Source organism: Bos taurus, chromosome 5, assembly GCF_002263795.3.
Source record: "Bos taurus isolate L1 Dominette 01449 registration number 42190680 breed Hereford chromosome 5, ARS-UCD2.0, whole genome shotgun sequence".
Classification (NCBI taxonomy): domain Eukaryota; kingdom Metazoa; phylum Chordata; class Mammalia; order Artiodactyla; family Bovidae; genus Bos; species Bos taurus.
In genome coordinates this window covers 27,648,892-27,674,769 of record NC_037332.1, presented here as the reverse complement: position 1 = coordinate 27,674,769, position 25,878 = coordinate 27,648,892, and the positions used below count along the sequence as shown (strand labels likewise).

Sequence of the window (25,878 nt, the reverse complement as noted above, 5' to 3'; positions counted from 1 at the left end):
CACACTGGTGACGTGGGGTGCTGCTGAACGGAAACTGGCTCTTAGTTAGAGTGAGGCCGTGGCCCCTCTCAAGGCTGGGGCTGATTCCAGCTCCTCTCCTGAACAAGCCAGAAAGCCCTGGAAGTTCTGGTTCTGCCAGGAAGTGGGCACAGGACTCCTCTCCTGCTGAGGGGGTGGGAGGGCTGTTTGCACACCCCCTCCTCCTGCCAATGCCCTGTGCTGTCAGAGAACATTCCTCAGTGGTGAGAAGACCACAAACATTTAGCTGCCCCGGGCCTGGGTTTCGGGTGGACCAGCCAACTGGCAGTTCAGCCCTTCCTGGTGCTGAGTTGGCCAGGCCCTGGGCCCTGGATGGTGTGCGTCTGAGGTCCTGGAGGGGTTCTGGGATTCTGTGGGAGTGATGGCAGTGGGGGGAGGTCTGTGTGTGTTTGGGAGGACTTTATGGTGCGCGGGTCCCAGAGTCTGGATCCCTGGTAGGGGGTTGTCTCACCTGCCTCACCCAGGGACGGGCTGTGGATCTGGATCCCTGATGGGGTGGGGATCGGGGAGGGCATCAGTATGTTAAGGCTCTGCTTGATGGGACTGTATCTGTATATGTCAGGGTCTCTGACGTGGTGTGTGTGTCTGTGAGTGTGTGGGATGTTTGGGGGTCTGTGCTTGGGAGTATCCATCTCTGATGGACAGCAGCTCATATCCTGGGTACTGGAGGGGAGGTAGGAGGTCTCTGACTGGGATGCCCTGGAGGTGATGGAGGTGGTGGGTGCGGGGGCAGGGTTGGAGGGGACTATCTAGGAAGTATTGGTTTGTGGAAAGAGATGAAGGCTGTGTGTTTGACCCCATGGTCAGGAATTTTCATATACTGAGGTGGGAGTGGAGTGAGGGAGTAGAGGAAGGGGACCACTGGTGTTTCAGCGGCCACATGTGATGAGACCCTTCCCCTGCTGGCTCCCTGCAGCCCCTCTCACTTCCCTCCCAGCTCCCCCTTATGCCTCCGTGTGTCTGGATTTTGGGGGCTGCAGGACACCCCCAGGCACCCTTCAGGTTGTGCAGTGTGGTCCTAGGGGCAGGGTACCTTAGAGACAGCCCTCTCTCCCTCTTTGCTTAGAACAGTTCCTCTGTTCCCTTGGAAGAGGGCAGAAACGGAGCTGGCAGTCCACATGTGTAGGGAGATTCTCAGAGAGCGTTATATTTGGGTCATGAGCTTAATTGGAAACTTGGAGACCAAGCACAAGGGAGAGAGTGGAAGGGAGGCGGGGGCATAAAGTTGTTCCCCCCACCCCCGGGGACGCAAACTCGGGCACCGTGGGAGGGTTTAGGAGGCACCCGAGGGGCCCTGGGGCCAGTCTGTCCCTTAGAAGCCAAGGGCGTCCAAGCTCCCAGAGCAGCCCGAGTCTGGATGGGCTCTTTGCCCAGGGCTGGAGGAAACCGGTCATTCTGACTCTGGGGGGTTGGGGGCTAGTAGCCCGCCCCTCTCCCTGAAAGAAATGAAGAGACAAACCGCAGGAGAGATGCAGGAGGAGAAAGCAGCCGTTGGGGCAGGTCAAGCCGGCTAGTTCCAGAAGCTCCAAGACTCGCCGCCGCCCGAGGCAGGTAGGATTGGCTTGCGGAGCGGTGAGTTTACAAAGCGGAAGGCGCTATGCAAAGCGCAACAGGCGGCTGTTTCCACTGCTCTGGCCGCAGGGCGCGCACAGGCCGGTGCTCACCGCCAGGTTCCCGCTGCAGGGGGCGCTGCAGACGCTGCCCGTCACCGGCCGGGAGCCAGACAAGCTGAGGTCCCCGCAGACGACCCCGCCTCGGGAGCTGCTGACACCTGCGGGGCAGAAAGATGTGGCTCAGTCCTCGTGCAAGGCTGTCGTCAGCTGCTCCTGCCTGCTAGCCAGAGTCCCCCCACCCATTCTTCTCTGGCTCAGAGCCCCTTCCGTCCATTCTATTCCCCTTCCCCCTCAAACACCATCATACCCGGACACTCCTTCCTGTAGTCCAACCTCAAGCATCCTAGAAAAACAGACCAGGCCCTCCCTATAGGCAGGAACAGCTATTTAAGTTATTACAATCATTCACTGCCACACCCCCCTCCTTCCTTTCAGGGTCTTAAGCTGTGGCCCCCTGAGGGCCTCCTGTCTTTGTATATAAAGCTTTATTGAAACCTAATCACATCTATTAAGTATTGCTATGGCTGTGGCTGCTTTCACATTACAACAAGCAGAGCAGTTGAGCAGAGACCGCGTGACCCACCAAGTCTAAAATATTTACTATTTGGCCATTTGGTAAAAAGTTTGCCCACCAGGAACCCCAGGCTCTTATTTTAGGACCCACAGTACAGATTACTTACAGACATTCAGAGTTCCGATGCCTTCACACAACCTTGTGGGGAGAAGAAAGAGACAAAAATTAGTTGGGGAGAGCAGAACCAGCAAATTCCCTCCTCCAAATAATCTTGATGCAAATTAGATGTAAATAAGATGTAGACACGTTCCTGGCTCTGAACACAGGTTGGAGGGTGAAGAGACATCCTCTGCACAGATGTGGTCCTCACCTCTGCTCCTCGCCCTCCAGCAGGCGCCTGTAGGTGGCGATCTCGATGTCCAGGCCCAGCTTGGAGTTCATCACCTCCTGGTACTCCTTGAGCAGGGAGGCCATGTTCTGCTTGGCCTTCTGCAGAGCCTCCTCCAGCCCTGCTAGCTTGCAGCTGGCATCATTAAGGGCCGCCTCACCCTGCTGCTCAGCCTGGGTCACTGCAGCCTCCAGCTTGGAGTTCTGGGGGGGAGGGTAAGGTTATTAAGGCTCCTTCTTTTGGACTTAGGGTCAGAGACCAGGTATCCACTGGCCATTGACTGTCAGGGGAAGAAGGGGCCTTACTGGTTTGTTGGGTCAGGGGTTGCAAATTAGTGCTCTTGGGGAATGTCGGCACAGTGTCCTTAACTTTTTGAAATTTAACGTATAAACCCACATTCCTGGCGTCTCTTGAAAAATCCGAGGATCTGGCCACACTGGGCCTGCTTTTCCACAGGGCCTGTCTCAGTTTGATCTGATGAGCTCTGCCCATTGTGCTTTCCAGTTTACCAAACCCTAGTGCCTTTGGTATGGCCTGCTTCGCTCATTCACTAATCTCTGGGGACATCTCAGTGTGTGATCGCTGACCTAAAACAATGGGCCAGAGAGGTGAAATGGGCCCCTCAAGTCACGTGACGAGCTAGTGGCAGGGCTGGTTAGAGAGCGTAGGTTTCCGGCCCCTCAGACTGCTATTTCCCCTGCCTCATTTTGCCTCAGAGACCATGAAAGACCAGGTCACTCCATTCTCCTCCATAGCCCTGCCCCCACAAGCCACATTCAGGGGGAATGGAGAACATTGTCTATGGAGGGGACCTGCCTGAAGTTTCACGTTGCTCCTTTTCCCACACTTTGGCAAGGTGTCTGACTTCAATCTCCCTGTCTCAGGCCAACCCTGTTCTCTTTCTACACTGAGGGGTGGGCCAGGACCCTGTACCTGGCACTTGGCATTCTCGACCTTGGCTGTCAGCCTCTGGATCATGCAGTTCAGCTCGTTGATCTCCTCCTTGGTGCAGCAGCAGGGTCTCCCCGTGCCGGATCACTGTGGCCTTGATCTCCTCACACTGGGGAGAAGCACAAATGCTCATGAAACACAGGCTATGTCATCCGACTGAACTCCACAGCTTGCACATCTGCACCCCATCCCGAGAGCTGCCCGCCCTTCCCTTGCCCACCCAGACAAAGGTCAATGCTTTTTCAGCATCCCTCCCCACTCTGCTAATGTTTTCAGATTTTAGCATCCCTGTTCTGGGAAGGGAGTGCTGGACCACTCACCTTGCTGCGGTACCAGGACTCAGCCTCCGCCCGGCTGCGACCGGCAGTGTCGTCATACTGAGCCTGGATCTCAGCCACAATGCTGTCCATGTTCAGGTCCCGGCTGTTGTCCATCTTGACGATGACCGAGGTCTCTGAGATGTGGGTGTGGAGAACTTGGAGCTCCTGAGGGGAAGTAGGGGAGTGTTAAGAGCCCCTTGGACCATAGCCCCCCTCCAGGCAGCCCGCTTTCTCACCTCCTTTCCTGTCCCCTGCCCCTGCTTCTTCCACAGCCTCACTGTCTGAAACCTCAGTTCAAAGGTGACATCTTCCTTCAACCCTGGAAGCTCTCAGTGCTCCTCAGGACCAGAGGCCTGAGGCTGAGAGGAGTCCAGCTCTGAGGCCTGCTTACCTGACTTCAGTCAGGGCCTCCTGTCTTGATCCTTTGGATCTAGGACTAGAACTTGAAATTTGTGATAATTGTCACCATGCTAACTGGGAGCACCAGTTTGTCTGGGCTTGGCAGGTAAGACACGAAGCTATACCTTTCACCTTCTGACAGTAAACCTGCCTCGGGTTCCTCAACTCTGCCCTATGTCCCCAAACCAAGAGTTTCAGGAGCCAAATGGTGGCGAGTACTTTCCAGTGTCTAATTGCCATCCTCCTTGGTGCCCAGCTGCTTTGTGGCCCCTCACCTCCTCATACATCTGCCGCAGGAAGTCAGTCTCCTGGGTCAGGGCCTCCACGTTGGCCTCCAGCTCTGACTTATGGAGGTAGGCTCCATCCACATCCTACAGGGAGAGGGAGGGGCAAGAGTCTCAGTGGGGAGACAGCACAGAGCTCTCCCCAGCAGGGAGGGCGCACTCCCTGGACCCTCCTTAGCTGCTCATTCCGGTGCCTGGTGTCATGGTGTTAGTGAAGTCCTTTACTCATTTTGAGGGGTCAGGAGCAGGTCTGGGTGAGAGGGGGTCCCGATGTTTCCAGGCATTCCCCTTGGTACTAGGATGATCCCTCTAGAAGGCACTATCATGAAACGTAGGATCTAATGTAAAATAGCTCAGTTCTAACGCTGACCCACTTCTCCCTGCTCTGGAATGTTATGGAAAGAAATCTAGAGATGTGTGGTCAGAAGTCATCCCAGGGATCAACTCCGCTCCCAAACCAATGTGACTCAGGGCGAGACCCTTGCTTGGTCTGTGTCTCAGTGTACTGAGGGCGGTGTTGCTGAGTCAAGTCCTAAGAGGTGAGGAGCAACAGCTCTGTTCATGCCAGTATTTCCCAACCATTGCTGGCCAAGGATGGAGTCATCCCCAAGCATTCAGGTGCTCTTCTGTTCACAAAAATTTATGCAGTGCCTGTTTTCTGCCAGGCTCAGAGCAGGAGGAGGTGGGAAGCCATTGGGCAGGTGGGAGTTAGCTTGGATGGTGGAAGATTGCCCTGTTTGAAGCACTGCTCTGATGTCCATGGCCACTCAGGGAGCACTGGGACATTTGGAGAAAGAAATAGGGGAGAGGTTGGGCTGTGTGATTCCAGGGAAGTCACTTAGCTTCACTGAATCACAGAGTGCTCCCTCCACCTCTGTCCACGGTTCTGAGTTGTGGGATGTGTATTCTGGGGCCACTCACCTTCTTCAGGGCCACAAATTCATTCTCAGCAGTGGCCCTGAGGGCCACCTCCTCTTCATACCTGGGGACAAAAAGGGCACAAGTTTCAGTGGCCAGAGTTTCAATAGGCTGGGATTTGAGGAGAAGCAAAGAGAAGGAAGGCTCAGACAAACACATTCCAGGAACTGGATCTTTTGGATGTGGTCATGGAATCAAAAATTGTCCATCCCTCTCCTATGGGCACCCAAAACAGCCATGTCACCCACTGTTCTTCCTGTTTTAGAGGCAGGGTGGGTGCCATGCACATTCTTGTAGGCCTCCTTTCTGTTCCTGAAGCTAATTCCCCAGCGGTGGCGGCGGCACCCTGATCTAGTTTAGGTGTCCCCTTTTCCTGTCCTCTTGACTTTCTTATCCTTACCCCTCTTCAGGGCCCAACACAGCACCTGGAACATAGATAAATGCTTGATAAATCAAAATAAACACAGAATGATGAGGTGGCTGGAGAAACACAGACTTGCCAATGATTCCTCTCCCATTTCAGAAAAGAAAAAAATTTCCCCACAGTCTTTCTGTCACTCTCTACTTCCTAGTGGAAAGTTCTTCTAGGGGTCTAACCCAAATCTATCCTGCTTTGATCGCACCCCATTTCTTTTCTCCACAGCCTCCTCCCCGACGCACTCACTTCTTCTTGTAGCCCTCCAGTGCCTCCTGTATGTGGTTGGACTGTGAGGCCAGCCTCCTGCCGTCAGCCTCCACATGCTCAGCCTCCCGCTTCAGCGTTTGGATGTAGCCCTCATAAAGGGCCTCCAGGTTGCTCTCGCAGCACTCGCGGTCCTGGTGGAACTGCAGCTTGGTCTCCAGCAGCTTGTTCTGCTGCTCCAGGAAGCGCACCTGGTGTGGAGGTGGGAGAAACAGTGAGAGGAGCCAGTAAGCCCAGCCCTCCTGCGAGAACAGGCAGAGTGAGAGAACTGGAGCTCACAGCAAGGTGTGCAGAGGCAGAGGGTGGGTGGATGGCATCATCCTTGCTGGGCTCTCCTGGCCTTAGGAGGCAGCTGGAGACTCCTTGTTCCTGATTGCTTGCTCGAATCTGAGTGAGGGTCTGTCCAGTTGGGCCTGGCTGGGGTAAGTGCGACACTGAAGGGCATATGGGTTGTGCTGGGTTGGGTTGGGGCAGAGACAGATAGGAGTTGACAGTAGTGACAATCAGGGAAGGTTTCCTGGAGGAAAGGAGTGTAGAGGAGGGTTGAGAGGGTTAGAGTAAGAGGAAAGCCTTTCACTGTGAACCTCACCAGTGCAGGGGAGCTCTGTCCTCAGTGGCCAGCCTGGGGCTTGAATGGATGGTCAGCCTGGGCAGGGCTTCCTACCTGGGGAGGGAGGTTGGAGAGGGCAGTTTCTCACCAAGTAGGAAGGCTGGGGTGTGAAGAGGCCTGGTGGAGGATGACACACACTCCTGTGTGAGGAGACACACACTCTTATGTGTCTGGAAGCCAGGCAGGTAATGTGAAGGGGGGATGATAGTAAAGCATGCAAACCAACGCTAGAAATCATTCAAACTGGACAGATGTGACAGCAGCAATCACGGTGCCGCCAGAGGGGAATCAGCAAACAGGACCAGGCTCCCTGGTCTCCCGTTTTCCCCTCTCAGATTTTTTTAGCTGGATTTGGGACGTTGCCTTGCCTTTTACAGGCCCGAAATCCTTTCATCCAACCCGATGAACGCAGCTAGGCAATCCCTGTGGAGCTCCCAGAAATGGGGAAAGGGCACTGCTGATATGACGTGGGATCATTTTAGGGGGTCTTAGCTGGCAGGGCTCGAGCCATGGTGGTGAGTTGCTTGCCTGTCTTGATCCCTGTGTTTCCTTTCAGAGTCGTGGCCAGCACACACACTGCACCTAGCACAGCTTTGGGGCTGAGGGGGGAAGCCACACACAGAGAAGCATCACACACAGAATCAGTGGAGAAACGACACAGAGCCCATGCTGTCTGCTCCTGGGCCAGGACCCTTTCTGCTCCACTCCCTGTCCACCTTTCCCGGGTGTGAGCTCCAGCACACTCAGGATGGAGTGCCTGCTGAAGGGGACCAGCTCTCGCTCGAGAGGAGTGGGGGAGCTGGGCCCCAAGCTTTGAACTCCCTAGCCTCAGGGGCCTGGAGAGCCTGGAAGAGCCAGGCTTGGACCCCTGCTCTGCCACCCACTCTCAGGGAATGTGGGTGGGGGCTGGGGCCGGTCCTGCCATAATTCCCCATCTCCTTTCTCCTCTGTGTGCACTCAGAGGACTACTCTGGTGGCAGTGATTCTCAAACATGAACCCTTCACAGGCCAACTTCAGGATTTTGCCTGTTTTACTCATGATTTATCTACAAATGGATTTGTTTAGTATTTCACCAAACACTTAAATGGGGCTTAAAGGGGTAGCTTTATATTAGCATCATAGCTGTAAAACCAGTATCACTAGGCATACATAAGAGGAAAACAGAAAGCATGACATTCTAGCTGAAACTGTTGCCCCAGACAGCTTTGAAGCTGAGGCTTGCTCTCTTTCATTAAAAGCATGAGAGTAGCAAGTATTAGCAAGTATTAGACAGAGAAGGCAATGGCACCCCACTCCAGTACTCTTGCCTGGAAAATCCCATGGTTGTAGGAGCCAGGTAGGCTGCAGTCCATGGGGTCGCAAAGAGTCGGACACGACTGAGCGACTTCACTTTCACTTTTCACTTTCCTGCATTGGAGAAGGAAATGGCAACCCACTCCAGTGTTCTGGCCTGGAGAATCCCAGGGACGGGGGAGCCTGGTAGGTTGCCGTCTATGGGGTCGCACAGAGTCGGACACGACTGAAGTGGCTTAGCAGCAGCAGCAGCAACTATTACAGGGATATTAAAGACATATTAATACCTAATGAGATTTCCCCAATTTGATTTTAAGGATCAAATTAAATAAATTCAGATCAGATCAGATCAGATCAGTCATGTCCGACTCTTTGCGACCCCATGAATTGCAGCACACCAGGCCTCCCTGTCCATCACCAACTCCCGGAGTTCACTGAGACTCACGTTCATCGAGTCAGTGATGCCATCCAGCCATCTCATCCTCTGTCGAACCCTTCTCCTCCTGCCCCCAATGCCTCCCAGCATCAGAGTCTTTTCCAATGAGTCAACTCTTCCCAGGAGGTGGCCAAAGTACTGGAGTTTCAGCTTTAGCGTCATTCCTTCCAAAGAAATCCCAGGGCTGATCTCCTTCAGAATGGACTGGTTGGATCTCCTTGCAGTCCAAGGGACTCTCAAGAGTCTTCTCCAATACCACAGTTCAAAAGCATCAATTCTTTGGCGCTCAGCCTTCTTCACAGTCCAACTCTCACATCCATATATGACCACAGGAAAAACCATAGCCTTGACTAGACGAACCTTTGTTGGCAAAGTAATGTCTCTGCTTTTGACTATGCTATCTAGGTTGGTCATAACTTTCCTTCCAAGGAGTAAGTGTCTTTTAATTTCATGGCTGCAGTCACCATCTGCAGTGATTTTGGAGCCCAGAAAAATAAAGTCTGACGCTGTTTCCACTGTTTCCCCATCTATTTCCCATGAAGTGGTGGGACTGGATGCCATGATCTTCGTTTGCTGAATGTTGAGCTTTAAGCCAACTTTTTCACTCTCCACTTTCACTTTCATCAAGAGGCTTTTGAGTTCCTCTTCACTTTCTGCCATAAGGGTGGTGTCATCTGCATATCTGAAGTTATTGAGATTTCTCCTGGCAATCTTGATTCCAGCTTGTGTTTCTTCCAGTCCAGCGTTTCTCATGATGTACTCTGCATATAAGTTAAATAAGCAGGGTGACAATATACAGCCTTGACGAACTCCTTTTCCTATTTGGAACCAGTCTGTTGTTCCATGTCCAGTTCTAACTGTTGCTTCCTGACCTGCATACAAATTTCTCAAGAGGCAGATCAGGTGGTCTGGTATGCCCATCTCTTTCGGAATTTTCCACAGTTTATTGTGATCCACACAGTCAAAGGCTTTGGCATAGTCAATAAAGCAGAAATAGATGTTTTTCTGGAACTCTCTTGCTTTTTCCATGATCCACTGGATGTTGGCAATTTGATCTCTGGTTCCTCTGCTTTTTCTAAAACCAGCTTGAACATCAGGAAGTTCACGGTTCACATATGGCTGAAGCCTGGCTTGGAGAATTTTGAGCATTACTTTGCTAGCATGTGAGATGAGTGCAGTTGTGTGGTAGTTTGCGCATTCTTTGGCATTGCCTTTCTTTGGGACTGGAATGAAAGCTGACCTTTTCCAGTCCTGTGGCCACTGCTGAGTTTTCCAAATTTGCTGGCATATTGAGTGCAGCACTTTCACAGCATCATCTTTCAGGATTTGGAATAGCTCAACTGGAATTCCATCACCTCCACTAGCTTTGTTCGTAGTGATGCTTTCTAAGGCCCACTTGACTTCACATTTCAGGATGTCTGGCTCTAGGTCAGTGATCACACCAGTGATTATCTGGGTCGTGAAGATCTTTTTTGCACAGTTCTTCTGTGTATTCTTGCCATCTCTTCTTAATATCTTCTGCTTCTGTTAGGTCCATACCATTTCTGTCCTTTATCGAGCTCATCTTTGCATGAAATGTTCCTTTGGTATCTCTGATTTTTTGAAGAGATCCCTAGTCTTTCCCATTCTGTTGTTTTCCTCTATTTCTTTGCATTGATTGCTGAAGAAGGCTTTCTTATCTTTTCTTGCTTTTCTTTGAAACTCTGCATTCAGATGTTTATATCTTTCCTTTTGTCCTTTGCTTTTCACTTCTCTTCTTTTCATAGCTATTTGTAAGGCCTCCCCAGACAGCCATTTTGCTTTTTTGCATTTCTTTTCTATGGGAATGGTCTTGATCCCTGTCTCCTGTACAATGTCACGAACCTCATTCCATAGTTCATCAGGCACTCTATCTATCAGATCTAGGCCCTTAAATCTATTTCTCACTTCCACTGTATAATCACAAGGGATTTGATTTAGGTCATACCTGAATGGTCTAGTGGTTTTCCCTACTTTCTTCAATTAAAGTCTGAATTTGGCAATAAGGATTTCATGATCTGAGCCACAGTCAGCTCCTGGTCTTGTTTTTGCTGACTGTATAGAGCTTCTCCATCTTTGGCTGCAAAGAATATAATCAATCTGATTTTGGTGTTGACCATCTGGTGATGTCCATGTATAGAGTCTTCTCTTGTGTTGTTGCAAGAGGGTGTTTGTTATGACCAGTGCATTTTCTTGGCAAAACTCTATCAGTCTTTGCCCTGCTTCATTCCATATTCCAAGGCCAAATTTGCCTGTTACTCCAGGTGTTTCTTGACTTCCTACTTTTGCATTCCAGTCCCCTATAATGAAAAGGACATCTTTTTTGGGTGTTAGTTCTAAAAGGTCTTGTAGGTCTTCATAGAACCGTTCAACTTCAGTTTCTTCAGCGTTACCGGTTGGGGCATAGACTCGGATTACTATGATATTGAATGGTTTGCCTTGGAAATGAACAGAGATCATTCTGTCGTTTTTGAGATTGCATCCAAGTACTGCATTTCAGACTCTCTTGTTGACCATGATGCCTACTCCATTTCTTCTGAGGGATTCCTGCCCACAGTAGTAGATCTAATGGTCATCTGAGTTAAATTCACCCATTCCAGTCCATTTCAGTTCGCTGATTCCTAGAATGTCGACATTCACTCTTGCCATCTCCTGTTTGACCACTTCCAATTTGCCTTGATTCATGGACCTGACATTCCAGGTTCCTATGCAATATTGCTCTTTACAGCATCGGACCTTGCTTCTATCACCAGTCCCTCCACAACTGGGTATTGTTTTTGCTTTGTCTCCATCCCTTCATTCTTTCTGGAGTTATTTCTCCACTGATCTCCAGTAGTATATTGGGCACCTACTGACCTGGGGAGTTCCTCTTTCAGTATCCTATCATTTTGCCTTTTCATACTGTTCATGGGGTTCTTAAGGCAAGAATAAATAAATTAAATTAATAGATTAAAGAGATGAATTTTTTCATCAGGTGTTTTGATGTTATTTAATGCTTCAATGGGACATCTAAAACATCTAAATTTATACCACATAAAATATCAACAGTCCTCATTCCCCATTTCCAGGAGAGTTCAGTTCAGTCGCTCAGTTGTATCTGACTCTTTGCAACCCCATGGACTGCAGCATGCCAGGCCTCCCTGTCCATCACCAACTCCCAGAGCTTGCTTAAACTCATGTCCATCGAGTCGGTGATGCCATCCAACCATCTCATCCTCTGTCATCCCCTTCTCCTCCTGCCTTCAATCTTTCCCAGCAGGGTCTTTTCCAGTGAGTTAGTTCTTCACATCAGGTGGCCAAAGTATTGGAGCTTCAGTTTCAGCATCAGTCCTTCCAATGAATATTCCGGACTGATTCCCTTTAGGATTGACTGGTTTGAGCTCCTTGCAGTCCAATGGACTCTCAAGAGTCTTCTCCAACACCACAGTTCAAAAGCATCAATTCTTCGGTGCTCAACTTTCTTTATAGTCCAACTCTCACATCCATATGTGACTACTGGAAAAACCATAGCTTTGACTAGATGGAAGTTTGCTGGCAAAGTAATGTCTCTGCTTTTTAATATGCTTTCTAGGTTGGTCATAGCTTTTCTTCCAAGGAGTAAGCGTCTTTTAATTTCATGGCTGCAGTCACCATCTGCAGTGATTTTGGAGGGAGCCCAAGAAAATAAAGTCTCTCACTGTTTCCATTGTTCCCCAACTTTTTGCCATGAAGTGATGGGACCGGGTTCCATGATCTTTGTTTTCTGAATGTTGAGTTTTAAGCAAACTTTTTCACTCTCCTCTTTCATTTTCATCAAGAGGCTCTTCAGTTCTTCTTTGCTTTCTGCCATAAGGGTGGTGTCATCTGCGTATCTCAGGTTATTGATTTTTCTCCCTGCAATCTTGATTCCAGCTTGTGCATCATCCAGCCTGGCATTTTGCATGATGTACTCTGCATATAAGTTAAATAAGCATGTGACAGTATACAGCCTTGACACACTCCTTTCCCAATTTGGAACCAGGCTGTTGTTCCATGTCCAGTTCCAACTGTTACTTCTTGATCTGCATACAAGTTTTTCAGAAGACAGACAAAGTAGTCTGGTACTCCCATCTCTTGAATTTTCCACAGTTTGTTGTGATCCACACAGTCAAAGGCTTTGGTGTAGTCAATAAAGCAGAAGTAGATGTATTTCTGGAGTTCTCTTGCTTTTTCGATGATCCAGCGGATGTTGGCAATTTGATCTCTGGTTCCTCTGCCTTTTCTAAATCCAGCTTGAACATCTGGAAGTTCTTGGTTCACGTACTGTTGAAACCTCGCTTGGAGAATTTTGAGCATTACTTCGCTAGTGTGTGAGATGAGTGCAATTGTATGGTAGTTTGAACATTCTTTGGCCTTGCTTTTCTTCTGGATTGGAATGAAAACTGAACTTTTCCAGTCCTGTGGCCACTGCTGAGTTTTCCAAATTTGTTGGCATATTGAGTGCATGACTTTCACAGCATCATCTTTTAGGGTTTGAAATAGCTCAACTGGAATTCGATCACCTCCACTAGCTTTGTTCTTAGTGATGCTTCCTAAGGCCTGCTTGACTTTGGACTCCAGGATGTCTGGCTCTAGGTGAGTGATCACACCATCGTGGTTATCTGGGTCATTAAGATATTTTTTGTATAGTTCTGTGTTCTTGCTCTCCAGGCAAGAATACTGGAGTGGGTTGCCATTTCCTACTCCAGGGTATCTTGCCCACCCAGGGATTGAACCAGGGTCTTCTGCATTGCAGACGAATTCTTCACCACTGAGCCACCAGGAATGAACTTCCAGGGGAGACTAGCCTGTAAATTCTCAGGTCCTGCCAGGACTTCTGAGCTCAGAAAGGGTGGGATCTTGTCTGTGGGGACCCTGCCTGTCTGGAAAGAGGTTGTTTATAGTAACAGTGCTCTAATCAGGAGCCCCTGCTCTAGACTCATCTCTCTGGTCTGGCTGTGCCTTGGAAGTGTGTCCATCTCCTCCATCAGCCTGGGGGCTCACCTGGCCCACATCTCTCTTGCCCCCGTGACTAACCCTTGAGTGCCCACCCAGGAAGGGAAAGTTCAGGAAGGGTGTGATCAAGGACACTCACCTTGTCGATGAAGGCAGCGAATCTGTTGTTGAGACACTTGATCTGCTCCTTCTCCTCTTGCTTCACGCACTGCGCATTGGGGTCGATCTCCAGGTTGAGGGGCGTGAGGAGGCTCTCATTGACTGACACGGTGGTGATGCAGGGAGGGCTGGGGCCGCTCACGCCGCCGGAACGGTACCCAAAGCTGCGGTCGCAGGACCCGGCGCGGAAGCCCCCGCAGATGCTGCGGCTACCGAAGCCCCCGGTGAGGCCGCGGTAGCAGGAGATGCCACGGTAGGGGGCGGCCGTGATGCAGCAGCGGCCGGGGCGGGGTCCGCAGGCGGAGACGCAGCTGAAGGCTCGCACCCCGCCGGGGATGCAGACGGGCGATGGGAGGCAGGACATGGTGCTGTGGCGGCGAGCGGCGGTGGGAGAGGGCAGCTGGACCCAGAAGCCCACCATGTGCCTTATATCGCGGCCCGCGGGCCGGAAGGAGGAGTGCTCGGCCCACTCGTTTATGAGCTTGGAGGTCGGGCTGAGAGCCTCTGCGAGCCGGAATTAAAGTGAACCAGGCCTCCCGGCTGCCTCTATAAAACGGCGTTCGCCTCCCGCCCGCGCGCGCTTTATGGGACCGGGTAGCGCCTGCTCAGCTTCGCCGGCCGTGCGCTGCGGGCTTGGGGCCGGCCGCCCGCGGCCCTAGGCCGGGACTGGGCCGGGAAGCGCGGGGGCATTGGTTCTAGTCCCAAACTGGGCAGCTAGGCACCCCGGGCCCCACCAGCCTGCGCCACCGCCCTGCAGGCTGGGAAGCTTTGGTCTTAGTTTTCTGTGCGGCTCTGCGAGGTCTCTGTGTGAGTGTGTATGTGTTGTGTGTCTGTGTGTGTGTTGAAGGGGAGGCATCTTAGAGGTCAGTTCTGGAGATTCTTGTCATGATCTGGGACAGGTGAATAACCTTTCCGAACCTCAGTTTCCTCATGTGCAAAATAGGGATCCTAACAGAACCCGCGGGGGCGCAATGGACAGGGTAGCATTTAGGGCCCTACTTAGCTCTTAATAACAGCTCCATAAATGTTAGTTTGTTTGTTTGTTCTGTTTATTCTATTATTAATTTGCCATTCATCCTGTTTCCCCTGGGACAAAAACTCTCTCTCCTCTCTGTCAGAACTCAGCTCATAGTTCCTCACCCAGTAAGATTGGATCCTCCACCCCCACCCCTCATACTTCTCTCCACTCTACTGGTGAGGAGAAAGGGAGTTTACATTTATGGAGTACCTACAATGTGTGGGCTTCCTGGGTGGCTCAGCAGTTAGAGAATCTGCCTGCAAGGCAGGAGACGCAACAGAAGCGAGTTCAATCCCTGGGTTGGAAAGATCCCCTGGAGGAAGGCATGGCAACCCACTCCAGTATTCTTGCTTGGAGAATCCCATGGACGGAGGAGCCTGGTGGGCTACAGTCAGTGAGGTCGAAAAGAGCAGGAGACGACTGAAGCGACTGAGGACACAAGCACATACAATGTGTGAGGAATTTATCCTGCATTATTTCATCTAACCCCGAGGGCACTCTTCTGAGGTCAGAATTACTGTGTCCATTTACTTGATTAGGAAGATGAACTCAGAGTGAATCAATGGCTTATTTACAATCAAGCACAGGGGCTTCGCTGGTGGCTCAGTGGTAAAGAATCCACCTGCCAACGCAGGAGACACAGGTTTGATCTCTGGTCTGGGAAGATCCCACATGCTGTGAGGCAACTAAGCCTGTGTGCCACAACTGTTGAATCTGTGCTCTAGAGCCTGAGAGCCACAACTACTGAGCTTACTTGCTCCAACTAGAGAGTAGCCCCCGCTCTCCACAACTAGAGAGTAGCCCCCGCTCTCCACAACTAGAGAAAGGCCCCCGCTCTTCACAACTAGAGAAAGGCCCCCGCTCTCCACAACTAGAGAAAGGCCCTCGCGGCAACAAGGACCCAGCACAGTCAGAAACAAACAAATAAAAATAATGATTAAAAACAACAAGGTAAAGCACAGAAGTGTCCATCAAGGGCAAAGTCAGAATCTGGAAGGAGGCTCCTAGCCCTTTGCCAAGATTGAAGAGTCTGAGTCTTCAGGACTGAATGAGAGTTAAGTTCCTCATGGAGGCAGGAGCCCAGACTGCTAGGCTTTGGGGTCTTAGAGAAATCAGATCCAAAGCCTTCTCCTCAACTGATGCTTGCTCATGGCCAAAACCCTAGAAGGCTACGAGCCGTCATAATGGTAGTTAATTATGTGTCCAATTATGGACAGAGGAAACCAGAGTGTGAACTCAGCAGCTTGCATTAAAGAGAAATACACAAATCATCTTTGGCTTCCTTTGCTTTTAAATATGACTTGTTATTATGCAAGGGGGTAATTAAATCCTGGAACAGCTGAGGTCACCCTGGCCGGCCATGCCTGGCTTTGGCTGCCTGGTGTCCCATTTCTAGGGAGTGCCTCACTGCCCCCTTTGCTGTCTTTCCCAATTCTCTTGTGGGCCTGAATCCCTTTGGTCCAGCTTTGATTTTTGCAGGGGTTTCAGTGTAACCTTAGAGCCATCCTCTGTAGAAGATGGAGCCCCACCTCCAGTGTCTGTGCTTCTGCTCCCAGCTCTAGCTGTGTGTCTAATGGCTTCAGGATTATGAATTTCTACTCCAGTTTTCTTCGTTAAAAAATTATTGATTTTTGGCTCTGCTGGCTCTTCGTCACTGGGCGGATTTTTGTCTAGTTGTGGAGAGAGGGGCTACTCCTTGCGGCAAGCGGGCTCAGTAGTTTGTGACACACGGGCTTAGTTGCTCTGCATGTGGGATCTTTCCGGACCAGGGACTGAACCTGTGTGTCCTGCATTGGCAGGTGGGTTCTTTACCCCTGAGCCGCCTGGGAAGCCCTCTACTCCAATTTTCTTTAGGGAATAAATTGGTATTGAAGAAGTCTTCCCTTGGTATCTCCCTCACAAGAGGAAATGGACTTACCCCAAAGTATTTAATTTCCTTAATTTAAAGATTTAAATTAGACTTACAGAAGCACTTTCATGATGCTTGCTTGGATCTCCTTCTGCATTTTGGTGGATGGATGGAGCAGATTTTCTGTGCTATCACAATCAATGAGGAGGTTAATAATCAGCTTTTGTTCACACTGATAATTAAGTGCATTTAAAGCCCCAAGAGACCAGAGGCCTGCAGGCTGAGCTGTACTCTCTAACATGACCTGAAGGATGGAAATGACAGGTTTGACAACTAAAGCACAGTGGTCCCCCAAGTGTCAGTACCAATCCCTGACCCAGCTCCAATTTCTGATACATTCAAGGACAGACTTCCCCATAAAGACAGTTGGTGGTCACAGTGATGGGGAAGAGGGGGGCTGCTCCATTTTCAGCCACATCTTCTAGAAATTGATCCCTTGCCCCCTTTATCTCTTCGGGCACCAGTTTAACCCACCAGTCAACAGATGGAAAGCTGGTGTCGTGTCTCTTCTTTACCCCCACCCTAGGCCCCTGGAGCAAATAGATACCCAAGGCAGGGAGCAAATAGATACCCAACAGGAGCCAGGCTCAGAGTTGGAAAGAGTCTGCAGCCCCCACAGAGGGCAGGCACATGCAAAGGACTTTAATACAAGGCTGCAGGGGATCTGACTTTAATGCCAGGGTACTCGGTGGGAGAGTCAGCCTCCAGCGCCTTGGGGCCAGAGGTCAGGGTATGGTCTTACAGGAAATGACAGCTTGGTTGGGGATGAAAAACACTGAAGAGCTGGATGTACAGGGAAGAGAGAGGGGAGGAGGGTTCAGGCAGAGGGAACCGTGTAAGCAAAGACACAAAGGGAGGGAGGCCAGAGGATGTGGGAGGAACAGCTGGCAGCGAGTCTACTTTGGTTTGGAAAATGGGGGATGGATGAGGTTAGGGGGAAAGGAGGCAGGGGGATGGTGAATATGGTGGGTGGGTAAGGTGGGCTTAGACTATCAAGCTGAGTGTGAGAGGTAGTTGACTGGGAGAAGGCCATATTCACCGTGTGTGACCAAATGGGATGTGAGGATAGTACATGGAGGGTGTGTGTGTGTGTCTACTTTTGGTAGCCCAAGGCGTCCTTATGAAACATCTTGAACATCAGCATGCCGATTTCAGAGACACACTTCTTTTTTCTCTGTGGAATAATGGTCAAAGTAATTCTGGAATCAGACATACCTGGGTTCAAGCCTGGGCTCTGCACCTTGCAATCTGGATGAAAATTCCATAACCTCTCTGAGCCTCAGTTACCTTTGTATCTAGAATGAAGATAATCAAACTTATCCGGGGATGTGATATGGATAAAGTGAGTGTATATGTAAAGCATTAATACAATGCCTGGTGCCTAGTAAGTGATCAATAAATATCAGCTGTTATCATTATTGTTGTTGTTATTATTTCCCCTCTATGGCCCATTGGTTGCCCAGGTACCTTCCCTTCCAACCATCCTGGCCTCTGCACTCCCCTCACCCCCACCCTGGGCCTGCCTTGTCTTCCAGGTCTGGGAGCTGGGGCCTCCTGCCCATTGAAGTTTCTTGGAAAGGATCCCAGGTCCCACCACTCAGTCCAGGCCCAGAGCTTATTGGAGAAGCTCTTCTGAAAATGCCCCAGAAAACAGGGAGGCCTTTGAAAGAGACTGTCTGGGGAGTGTGGCCTTGCACTTAAGGTCTAGTTGAGGAAGACGCTCTGTGTCAGGTGTGGGTGAGGAATCTTGAAGGCACACAAAGAGGGATGGAGGTGGGTGGACAGAGAGGGTTTTAGGGATTCAGATACTGAATTCTCACACCACTGCTCACACACATCTACCCACTTCATGGATCCCCCAGCATGAAGTGGCTGAACAAATACTTTTTTTTGGTTGTATGACTGGCTTTTCCACATCTTGGTGGGAGTAAACACAGTTTCCTTCTGGCCATGCCAAGGGTCAAGTGTCATAGGTTGCCCTGAAGAGTTGGTCCCCAAGACCCTACCTGTGAAGCCCCTGGAAGGCTCTTGCTCTCAAAGCTGCCAGGGTCCACGGCCACCTTCCCACCATAGGCTGGCCCACCCTTTGTCCCTGGTCTTAGTGCATCTTGTGGCCCAAACTAAAAGTCAGAGGTCATGAGTCCAGCTGACCTGAAAACCATCATCCCAACCCAGCTTCCCTTCCTCTCCTCAATTATCTCGCAAAATGCAGAGTCCCCAGGCCTTGGTTGATCTAGGCTCCTTGGCACCCTCAGGCCCTGAACTATGGAAAAAATTCTGCCAAGGCTTCAGAGTTGCCTGAGTGTAGGATTTTCCAAAGCCCCATCTTGATGATATTATCCCAGGAGAGGAGAAACAACTGAGAAATTCCCCAAGCCCATAAAGGTGACAAGAAGTTTGCTCCACACGGTGACGTAGACAGCGCCAGGTGTCTGGGTTTATAAAAGGCACAGACAGTGAGGGAGAGCTCAGAACCCTTCTCCTCTTCCTCTGGCTTCATCTCCTCCAGCCTTGAATCACTATGACCTGTGGATCGGCTTGCTTTAGCTCCCGTAGCGGAGTCCGCAGTTCCAGCTCCTGTGTGACCACTCAAAGGTACGCTCCTGGTCGCACCTTCAGCTGTGTCTCGGCCTGTGGGCCCAGGCCCAGCCGCTGCTGCATCACGGCTGCTCCTTACCGCGGTGTCTCCTGCTACCGTGGGCTCACTGGGGGCTTCAGCAGTCGCAGTGTCTGCGGGGGCTCCCGTGCTGGTTCCAGCAGCCGCAGCTTTGGGTACCGCTCTGGTGGCCCCAGCCCTCCCTGCATCACCTCCGTGTCAGTCAACCAGAGCCTCCTCAAGCCCCTCAACCTGGAGATCGACCCCAATGCACAGCGCATAAAGCACCAGGAGAAGGAGCAGATCAAGAGCCTCAACAGCAAGTTTGCTGCCTTCATTGACAAGGTGGGTGTCCTTGATCACACCCTTCCTGAACCTTCTTTCCTGGGTAGGCACTGAAGGGTTAGTCAGGGGGTAAGAGAGATGTGGACCAGATGAACCCCAAGTCTGATGGAGGAGATGGACATATTTCCAGGGCACAGACAGACTAGAGAGATGTGAGCATTGAGCAGGGGCTCCTAGTATGATAGCACTGTTATAATGTACAAGAGAGATAAGAACAGGCTTGGAACTGCATGTCAGAGGGAAGCGGACACAGACCCCTGTCCCCCATGGGACACATACAAAATTTACGTCAGAAATAGAAACAGAAGAAAAAAAGAAATAGAAATAGGACTATAGGGTCATCCTTGTGGACATCTGGAATGCTTAGTTGTCCCCGCCGATCTCTCTCTCCGCATCCCCGCCCCACACTCACTCACTCACACACTCTCACACTGAACTCTGGGGCCAGCTGAGGCTTCCCCAGTAATGTTCACTTCAGACAGGAATGGGCCAGCAGGAGACCTAACTGGGGAAGGTTTTCCAGGGGAAGGCTTAGTCATTTGGGAAGGGATTCTGATCCCTGGCACAGTGAAGCCAGGCATGAGAAAGGACTTTTCCGCTTGATCATGGATACTTGGACTCAGATCTGCAGCCATCTCAGTGACAGAGATCCTCATGTATGTGTTGGGGTGGGATGGGAGAAAGGGATGGGCGGAAGTTTTGGAGGGTAGATTCTGCAGGATGCTGGAATTACGGCTGTCTGGGTGACTATTCCTCTGGGCGGCAGGTGTGCTTCCTGGAGCAGCAGAACAAGCTGCTGGAGACCAAGTGGAAGTTCTACCAGAACCAGCGCTGCTGCGAGAGCAACCTGGAGCCCCTGTTCAATGGCTACATCGAGACGCTGAGGCGGGAGGCTGAGCGTGTGGAGGCCGACACCGGGAGGCTGGCCTCAGAGCTCAACAGCCTGCAGGAGGTGCTGCAGGGCTACAAGAAGAAGTGAGTGCATTTGGGAAGGTCCACTTCTCTCAGAAGGGTTGACATGATACAACAATTGGGGAACCACTGAGCACACTGGCCTTAGAAACTTCTTTCTTCATTAACCCACTTTTGCTTTTATCAGCTTTAAAGGCAGTGACAGGAAGACACACGAAAAGAAGAGAAGCTGAAATGTCAGCAAAGAGTCTTTCTATTGCATTATGAACTTCTTAGGATAGGGACCATATGCCTCTTCATCCATCCATCCATCCATCCATCCATTGACCTGTCCCACAAACCTGTTCTGAACACTCACTCTTTTCTTTACTGTGCTAGGTACTGGAGGTACAAAGAAATGACACTATGTCTTCTCCACTGTTCACAATCACTGGTTGAACTTACCAGTTCCATCCACCTTTCCAGGCAGTTTATTATACTTGAGTAATAACAAAACCAGTATCTTTAAAGTGAATCATGTCTAAGTTAAAGAAATGTGTAATTAGGGATATGGGTGAGAGGGATGTTTCAGATATCCTGGGGGGTGGATGTGATGGGTCAGGTTGAGCCCTCCTTTCCATTACTAGCTAAATCTCTTGTTTCAAATTACCTTCCCTTGTGGAGGTATGAAGAGGAGGTCGCCCTGAAGACCACGGCAGAGAATGAGTTTGTCAAAATCAAGCAGGTGAGTAGGTCTGCTTGGGGGATAGTTGCCTGGGAGTCTGGTAGCCCTCAGGGCATCGGTATGCCCTTGTTCAGTTAATAAACTTATATTTTATCCCAACCGATAGGCATATCCCTTCTCACACTCTGGGAGATCTACAGGGCAGGAATTCTTTGGCTCTCCCTTAATAGAGTGGCCCAGAGAGATGGAAGGACTTTCTAAAGTCACACAGGACGTTTTGCTAGAGTTGGTGGGAGACCTTAGTTCCCTTATTCTTGACTTACTGATATATGCCTACGACTTGCTTTGCAGGGCTGGGGATGGGGTTGGGGGAAGTGGAGCCCCCACTGGAAAGCCTCTGCAATGACTAGGGATTGCTGTGTGTTTGTATCTCCAGGAGGTTAATCGTGCCTATGTGCTCAAAGGAGATCTGGAGGCCAACGCACACAGCCTGGTAGAGGAGGTGGGTTTCCTGAAGACCTTGTATGAAGAGGTGAGCACCAGCAGAGAGGACATTACTCAGGTCTCCTGATTCCCAGGCCGGCCTGTGTACAGAGGAAATAGACAGGGGTGCCTGCAGGCGTGAGGGTTTTGGAAACTGTGGGCTTGTGTGTGTGTGTGTGTGTGTGTGTGTGTGTGTGTAAAGGTGGAAAGTGAACTCTGTTCTACTTGGCTCTGGATGGTGTATGTAATGTGAATGACTCTTGGCCCTACAGGAGTTGAGAGTCATGCAAGCCCACATCTCAGACACCTCAGTTGTCGTCAAGATGGACAATAGCCGGTACCTGAACATGGACAGCATTGTCGCCGAGATCAAGGCTCACTATGATGAAATTGCCAGCCGCAGCCGGGCCGAGGCTGAGAGCTGGTACCGCAGCAAGGTGAGTGGTCCAGGACACCTGCCTCCTAGATGTGGCGCTGGGGGGGATTCAAGGCATTTATTAAAAAAGGCTACTTTTGTCTGGGGATTCTGATCCTTAGGGACGGTAAATAAAGTATTGACATCTCTCAGGCTGGGGTAGAAAGGCAGGGCTGCCGTGTATGGTTGCACAGGCTGAGCACTGGACAACCTGCAAATCATCTACATTGTCCTGAATGTGTGGGAGGTCCTGTCCTGAGTTTCATGAGCCTCTCTGCTTCCTCTTCCAGTATGAGGAGATCAAGGCCACGGTGATCCGGCATGGGGAGACCCTGCGCCGCACCAAGGAGGAGATCAACGAGCTCAACCGCCTGATCCAGAGGCTGACAGCTGAGATTGAAAATGCTAAGAGCCAGGTAGGGTTTTTTTGAGGCCCACCCAGGGTCCCACAGGCAGTGTGTGCGCCCAGCTGGATCTCACCATTCACTCTCCAACCCATTCGTATGACTTGAGTCCTAAGTTATGGCCCTTCAGGGAGCCCCAGTTGATGAAGGGGAGAGGTCTGTTTCTGGGGTGATCTCATCTAGGTAGAGAGACTAGACACATCCAGGAAATGGACACAGAAACCCAGAGGCCATAACCCACCTTGTTCTCTCCTGGGCCCTTAGAACTCCAAGCTGGAGGCCGCAGTGACCCAGGCGGAGCAGCAGGGCGAGGCGGCCCTTAATGATGCCCGGGGCAAGCTGGCGGGGCTGGAGAAAACCCTGCAGAAGGCCAAGCAGGACATGGCCTGCCTGCTCAAGGAGTACCAGGAGGTGATGAGCGCCAAGCTAGGCCTGGACATCGAGATCGCCACCTACAGGCGCCTGCTGGAGGGCGAGGAGCAGAGGTGGGTACAGTCTGCACAGCTGGGGCCTCAATTGCATAGACCTGGCCCATTTTTTTTCCTCTACTACTTCCCCATTCCTTCTTCTGCTTACATCTTGGAACCCTTTCTGGCTCCCTCTCTGCTCCGAGGAGAGGCTAAGGAGAACAGTCTCAGTTGAGCCCGCTGTCTGATTTCCAATGGGCTCCAACATCATTTGGTTAGGGACAATAGTTTGCTGGTTCTCTGAGGGAATAAAAAGTCTGTGATGTATAACATTTGCATATTTTAGTGGTGTAAATACTTCTATCATGCCTGGGCTCAAGCTACCACTGTGACTTCATGCAGAGTTGGCTAGAAATGTACAAAACAGTATCTGTGAACTAACTGGTAGGAGCTGGTGCCAGAACATCCTTGCTTAAGGGACAGGATAAAAATGGCCTCAAACTGAAAGGGCAAATAGAAAAATACATTTCGATTAGAGAGATGAAAAGCTTGTGGCCCAGGGAGACTGGATTGTTCAGGATGGTAGAGCCAGTCAGTAGGAGTGGGGTCGGCAGTCTGAAGCTGGAGTCCTGGGGGCAGTCCCACTGCACTTCAGTAGGACCCTCTTCCTAGAGGGACCTGGGAGATCCTGCCCCTTGTGTTCTCTTGAAACAGAGCTGGGGAGATGCTGAGCCTCTAGGGGTGCTGGACCCCAGACCTTCTCTGACCTTCTGGGGAGGAACTTGGGTGGCTTCTTAGGTGACTGGGTTCAGAGTGGGTGACCATGTGACTTCTGGGATCGTTGTCAGAAACTAACACCCAGTCCTAATGCTCTTTTCTCTCCCACATCAGGCTGTGTGAAGGCATCAGTGCTGTGAATGTCAGTGAGTAATTCGGGCCCTGAAGGGGAGACACTGAAGTGAGACAGTGGGAAAAATGTCTTAGCTCTGAGGGTGAAAAGACCCTGGGAGAAGAGTTCCATTCATTTCCAATCACACAGTTACAAAGAGGGAGCTGGTTGACAGGTTAGGAGTGGAATAATACTTCACCCCCTGCCTGTTAGAGTGTCAGTCTTATTTTCCCCATTATAGGAAGCTCTGACTTTCTCCTTGTCCAAACACACTTGTCCATACTCCAGTTGTCTTGTTCTAGATCAAAACAGGTATTTTGTTAGCATGGTTGTCCCCATGGAGGTCTTCCTGAAATCAGCTACAGAAGAATAGATTAAGAAAGATTGAGGTCATTCCTGTCCTGTGAGGATGGGAGTCCTGAGACCACACGGGAGTTCAGATTGTCTTTCTCCCTGGAGATGTGGATGATCCAGAGACATCCTGCTGGGTGTTAGGGAGGGAGTGTGCTTGGGACCAGCTCCCCACTACCCCCGAAGGTTCTGACTTACCATTATTGTCTCTGTGCAGGAGTGAGCAGCTCCCGGGGTGGAGTTGTATGTGGTGACCTCTCAGCCACCCGTACCTGTGGCATCGGTTCCTATGGGGTGGGAGCCTGTGGCAGCAGCTGTAAGAAGTGTTGAGCTGGTAGGACTTGAGGAGGCACCCAAGCCCCAGCCCATCTCACCCTCTCTGAGCCTCCCAGCTGGCCTGTCTGCCCAACCCTACCATGTGCAACCCATCATTCTGACTCACCTTCTCTACTGTCCACCTCTCAATTCTTGTGTGGGAATCCCCTCCTCCCCTCCTTGTCTCCTGCCTGCCTCTGGCTGAGAAAGGCTGCTGGGAGGAGTGATCCGTGGATGTAGTCTATTTGAGGATCCTGGGCTCTCTGATCCCACGAAGAGGGCAACACCTAAGTCCCCCTCCCACCTTTCTTTCCCTTGCATTCTTGAATGTTCGTCACTTCCTTTCCCAAATCTTCTTTCCTCCTTGCTAACTGTGCTTAAAATAAAGTCATCTAGTTTCCATCATATGTGTGCATCTTTCTGTCCATTATTCCAGGCTTGGAACGGGTGGGTGGGATCTCCAGGAAGTGGGGGTGGGATGGGGGGTGGTGGCGGGGGGTGTTGGAGGGGCGGGCCTGATGCTCAGGCTGTGCTATTGTGTGCTCAGGGCTCTCTGAGGTAGTTCTCTAGTGCTAGGAAGTGTCTGACACAGTGTTGGCTTATAGCAGGCACTGAGCAATGTTGAGAGAATGAATGAGTTCATCTCTGAGGTTTCTGATCGACCATGGGGCACCTCCACGTGAATGTTGCACTGATAATTGAAATTCAAGCAGCCTTAAAAACATCTCATCATTTTCCTGTCTACAGATGGCCCATTCATCAACTTTCCTTCTTTCTATCAGTTCTTTCTAATATCTCCAGCTTAAAACTCTTTGACACCTATTTTCCCTATCTAACGAGTCACCAAACTTTGTGAATTGTTTTCTCTGAAGAATGCCACCAGCAACTTCTTTTCTTGCGGTAAGTCAGACTGCTGCTGCTGCTGCTAAGTCACTTCAGTCGTGTCCGACTCTGTGCGACCCCATAGACGGCAGCCCACCAGGCTCCTCCATCCCTGGGATTCTCCAGGCAAGAACACTGGAGTGGGTTGCCATTTCCTTCTCCAATGCATGAAAGTGAAAAGTGAAAGTGAAGTCGCTCAGTCGTGTCCGACTCTTAGCGACCCCATGGACTGCAGCCTACCAGGCTCCTCCGTCCATAGGATTTTCCAGGCAAGAGTACTGGAGTGGGGTGCCATTGCCTTCTCCGAAGTCAGACTAGGAACTCTGAATAAACTTTTTGTCATTAAAATTCTAGATAATATATTTAAAAAATATTTTAATGCATCATGAGCTAGCAAGAACACATGGGAGATGATCAGAGTTGGATAACAATAACAATAAGCATGACTCCAGGGAAGTATGTGGATGATGAAGCCTGATGGCATGGAAGGGGCATCTGTTGGTCATTGGCATTCAGTGGATGGAAGCCCACTATGGTTAGGGGACAGGACACAAAGCCTAGGCCGATAAAAGAGAATTGGACCCAAGGTCCGTAATAGGCAACTGGATGATCCTCAGTGAAGGGGGAAGCAGGACAAGAATCCGCAAAAAGAGAGGAAAGAAACATGTACGTCTTGACCTTGGCTTTGGTAAAGAAAAGTTTTTCCTGAT

The 25,878-nt window shown here is 50.6% G+C and overlaps 2 protein-coding genes across 2 annotated transcripts; one reads left to right on the top strand and one right to left on the bottom strand.

The window, feature by feature from the left end:
* The first annotated feature begins 24 nt into the window (after positions 1–24).
* LOC787600 (keratin, type II cuticular Hb1) lies at positions 25–24,693 on the top strand. The gene is made up of 10 exons (XM_002687255.6): positions 25–1,590; positions 19,015–19,446; positions 20,213–20,421; positions 21,022–21,082; positions 21,459–21,554; positions 21,778–21,942; positions 22,211–22,336; positions 22,589–22,809; positions 23,623–23,654; positions 24,189–24,693. Exons 2-10 carry the CDS (start codon positions 19,027–19,029, stop codon positions 24,299–24,301), a joined length of 1,443 nt encoding a protein of 480 aa, XP_002687301.2. The 5' UTR covers positions 25–1,590; positions 19,015–19,026; the 3' UTR covers positions 24,302–24,693.
* LOC507184 (keratin, type II microfibrillar, component 7C-like) lies at positions 2,334–14,356 on the bottom strand. The gene is given in 8 exon segments (XM_059886890.1): positions 2,334–2,757; positions 3,488–3,562; positions 3,564–3,614; positions 3,826–3,990; positions 4,500–4,595; positions 5,430–5,490; positions 6,091–6,299; positions 13,559–14,356. Coding segments are annotated over 8 exon segments (1,323 nt in total). The 5' UTR covers positions 14,000–14,356; the 3' UTR covers positions 2,334–2,532.
* Positions 24,694–25,878: the final 1,185 nt, after the last annotated feature.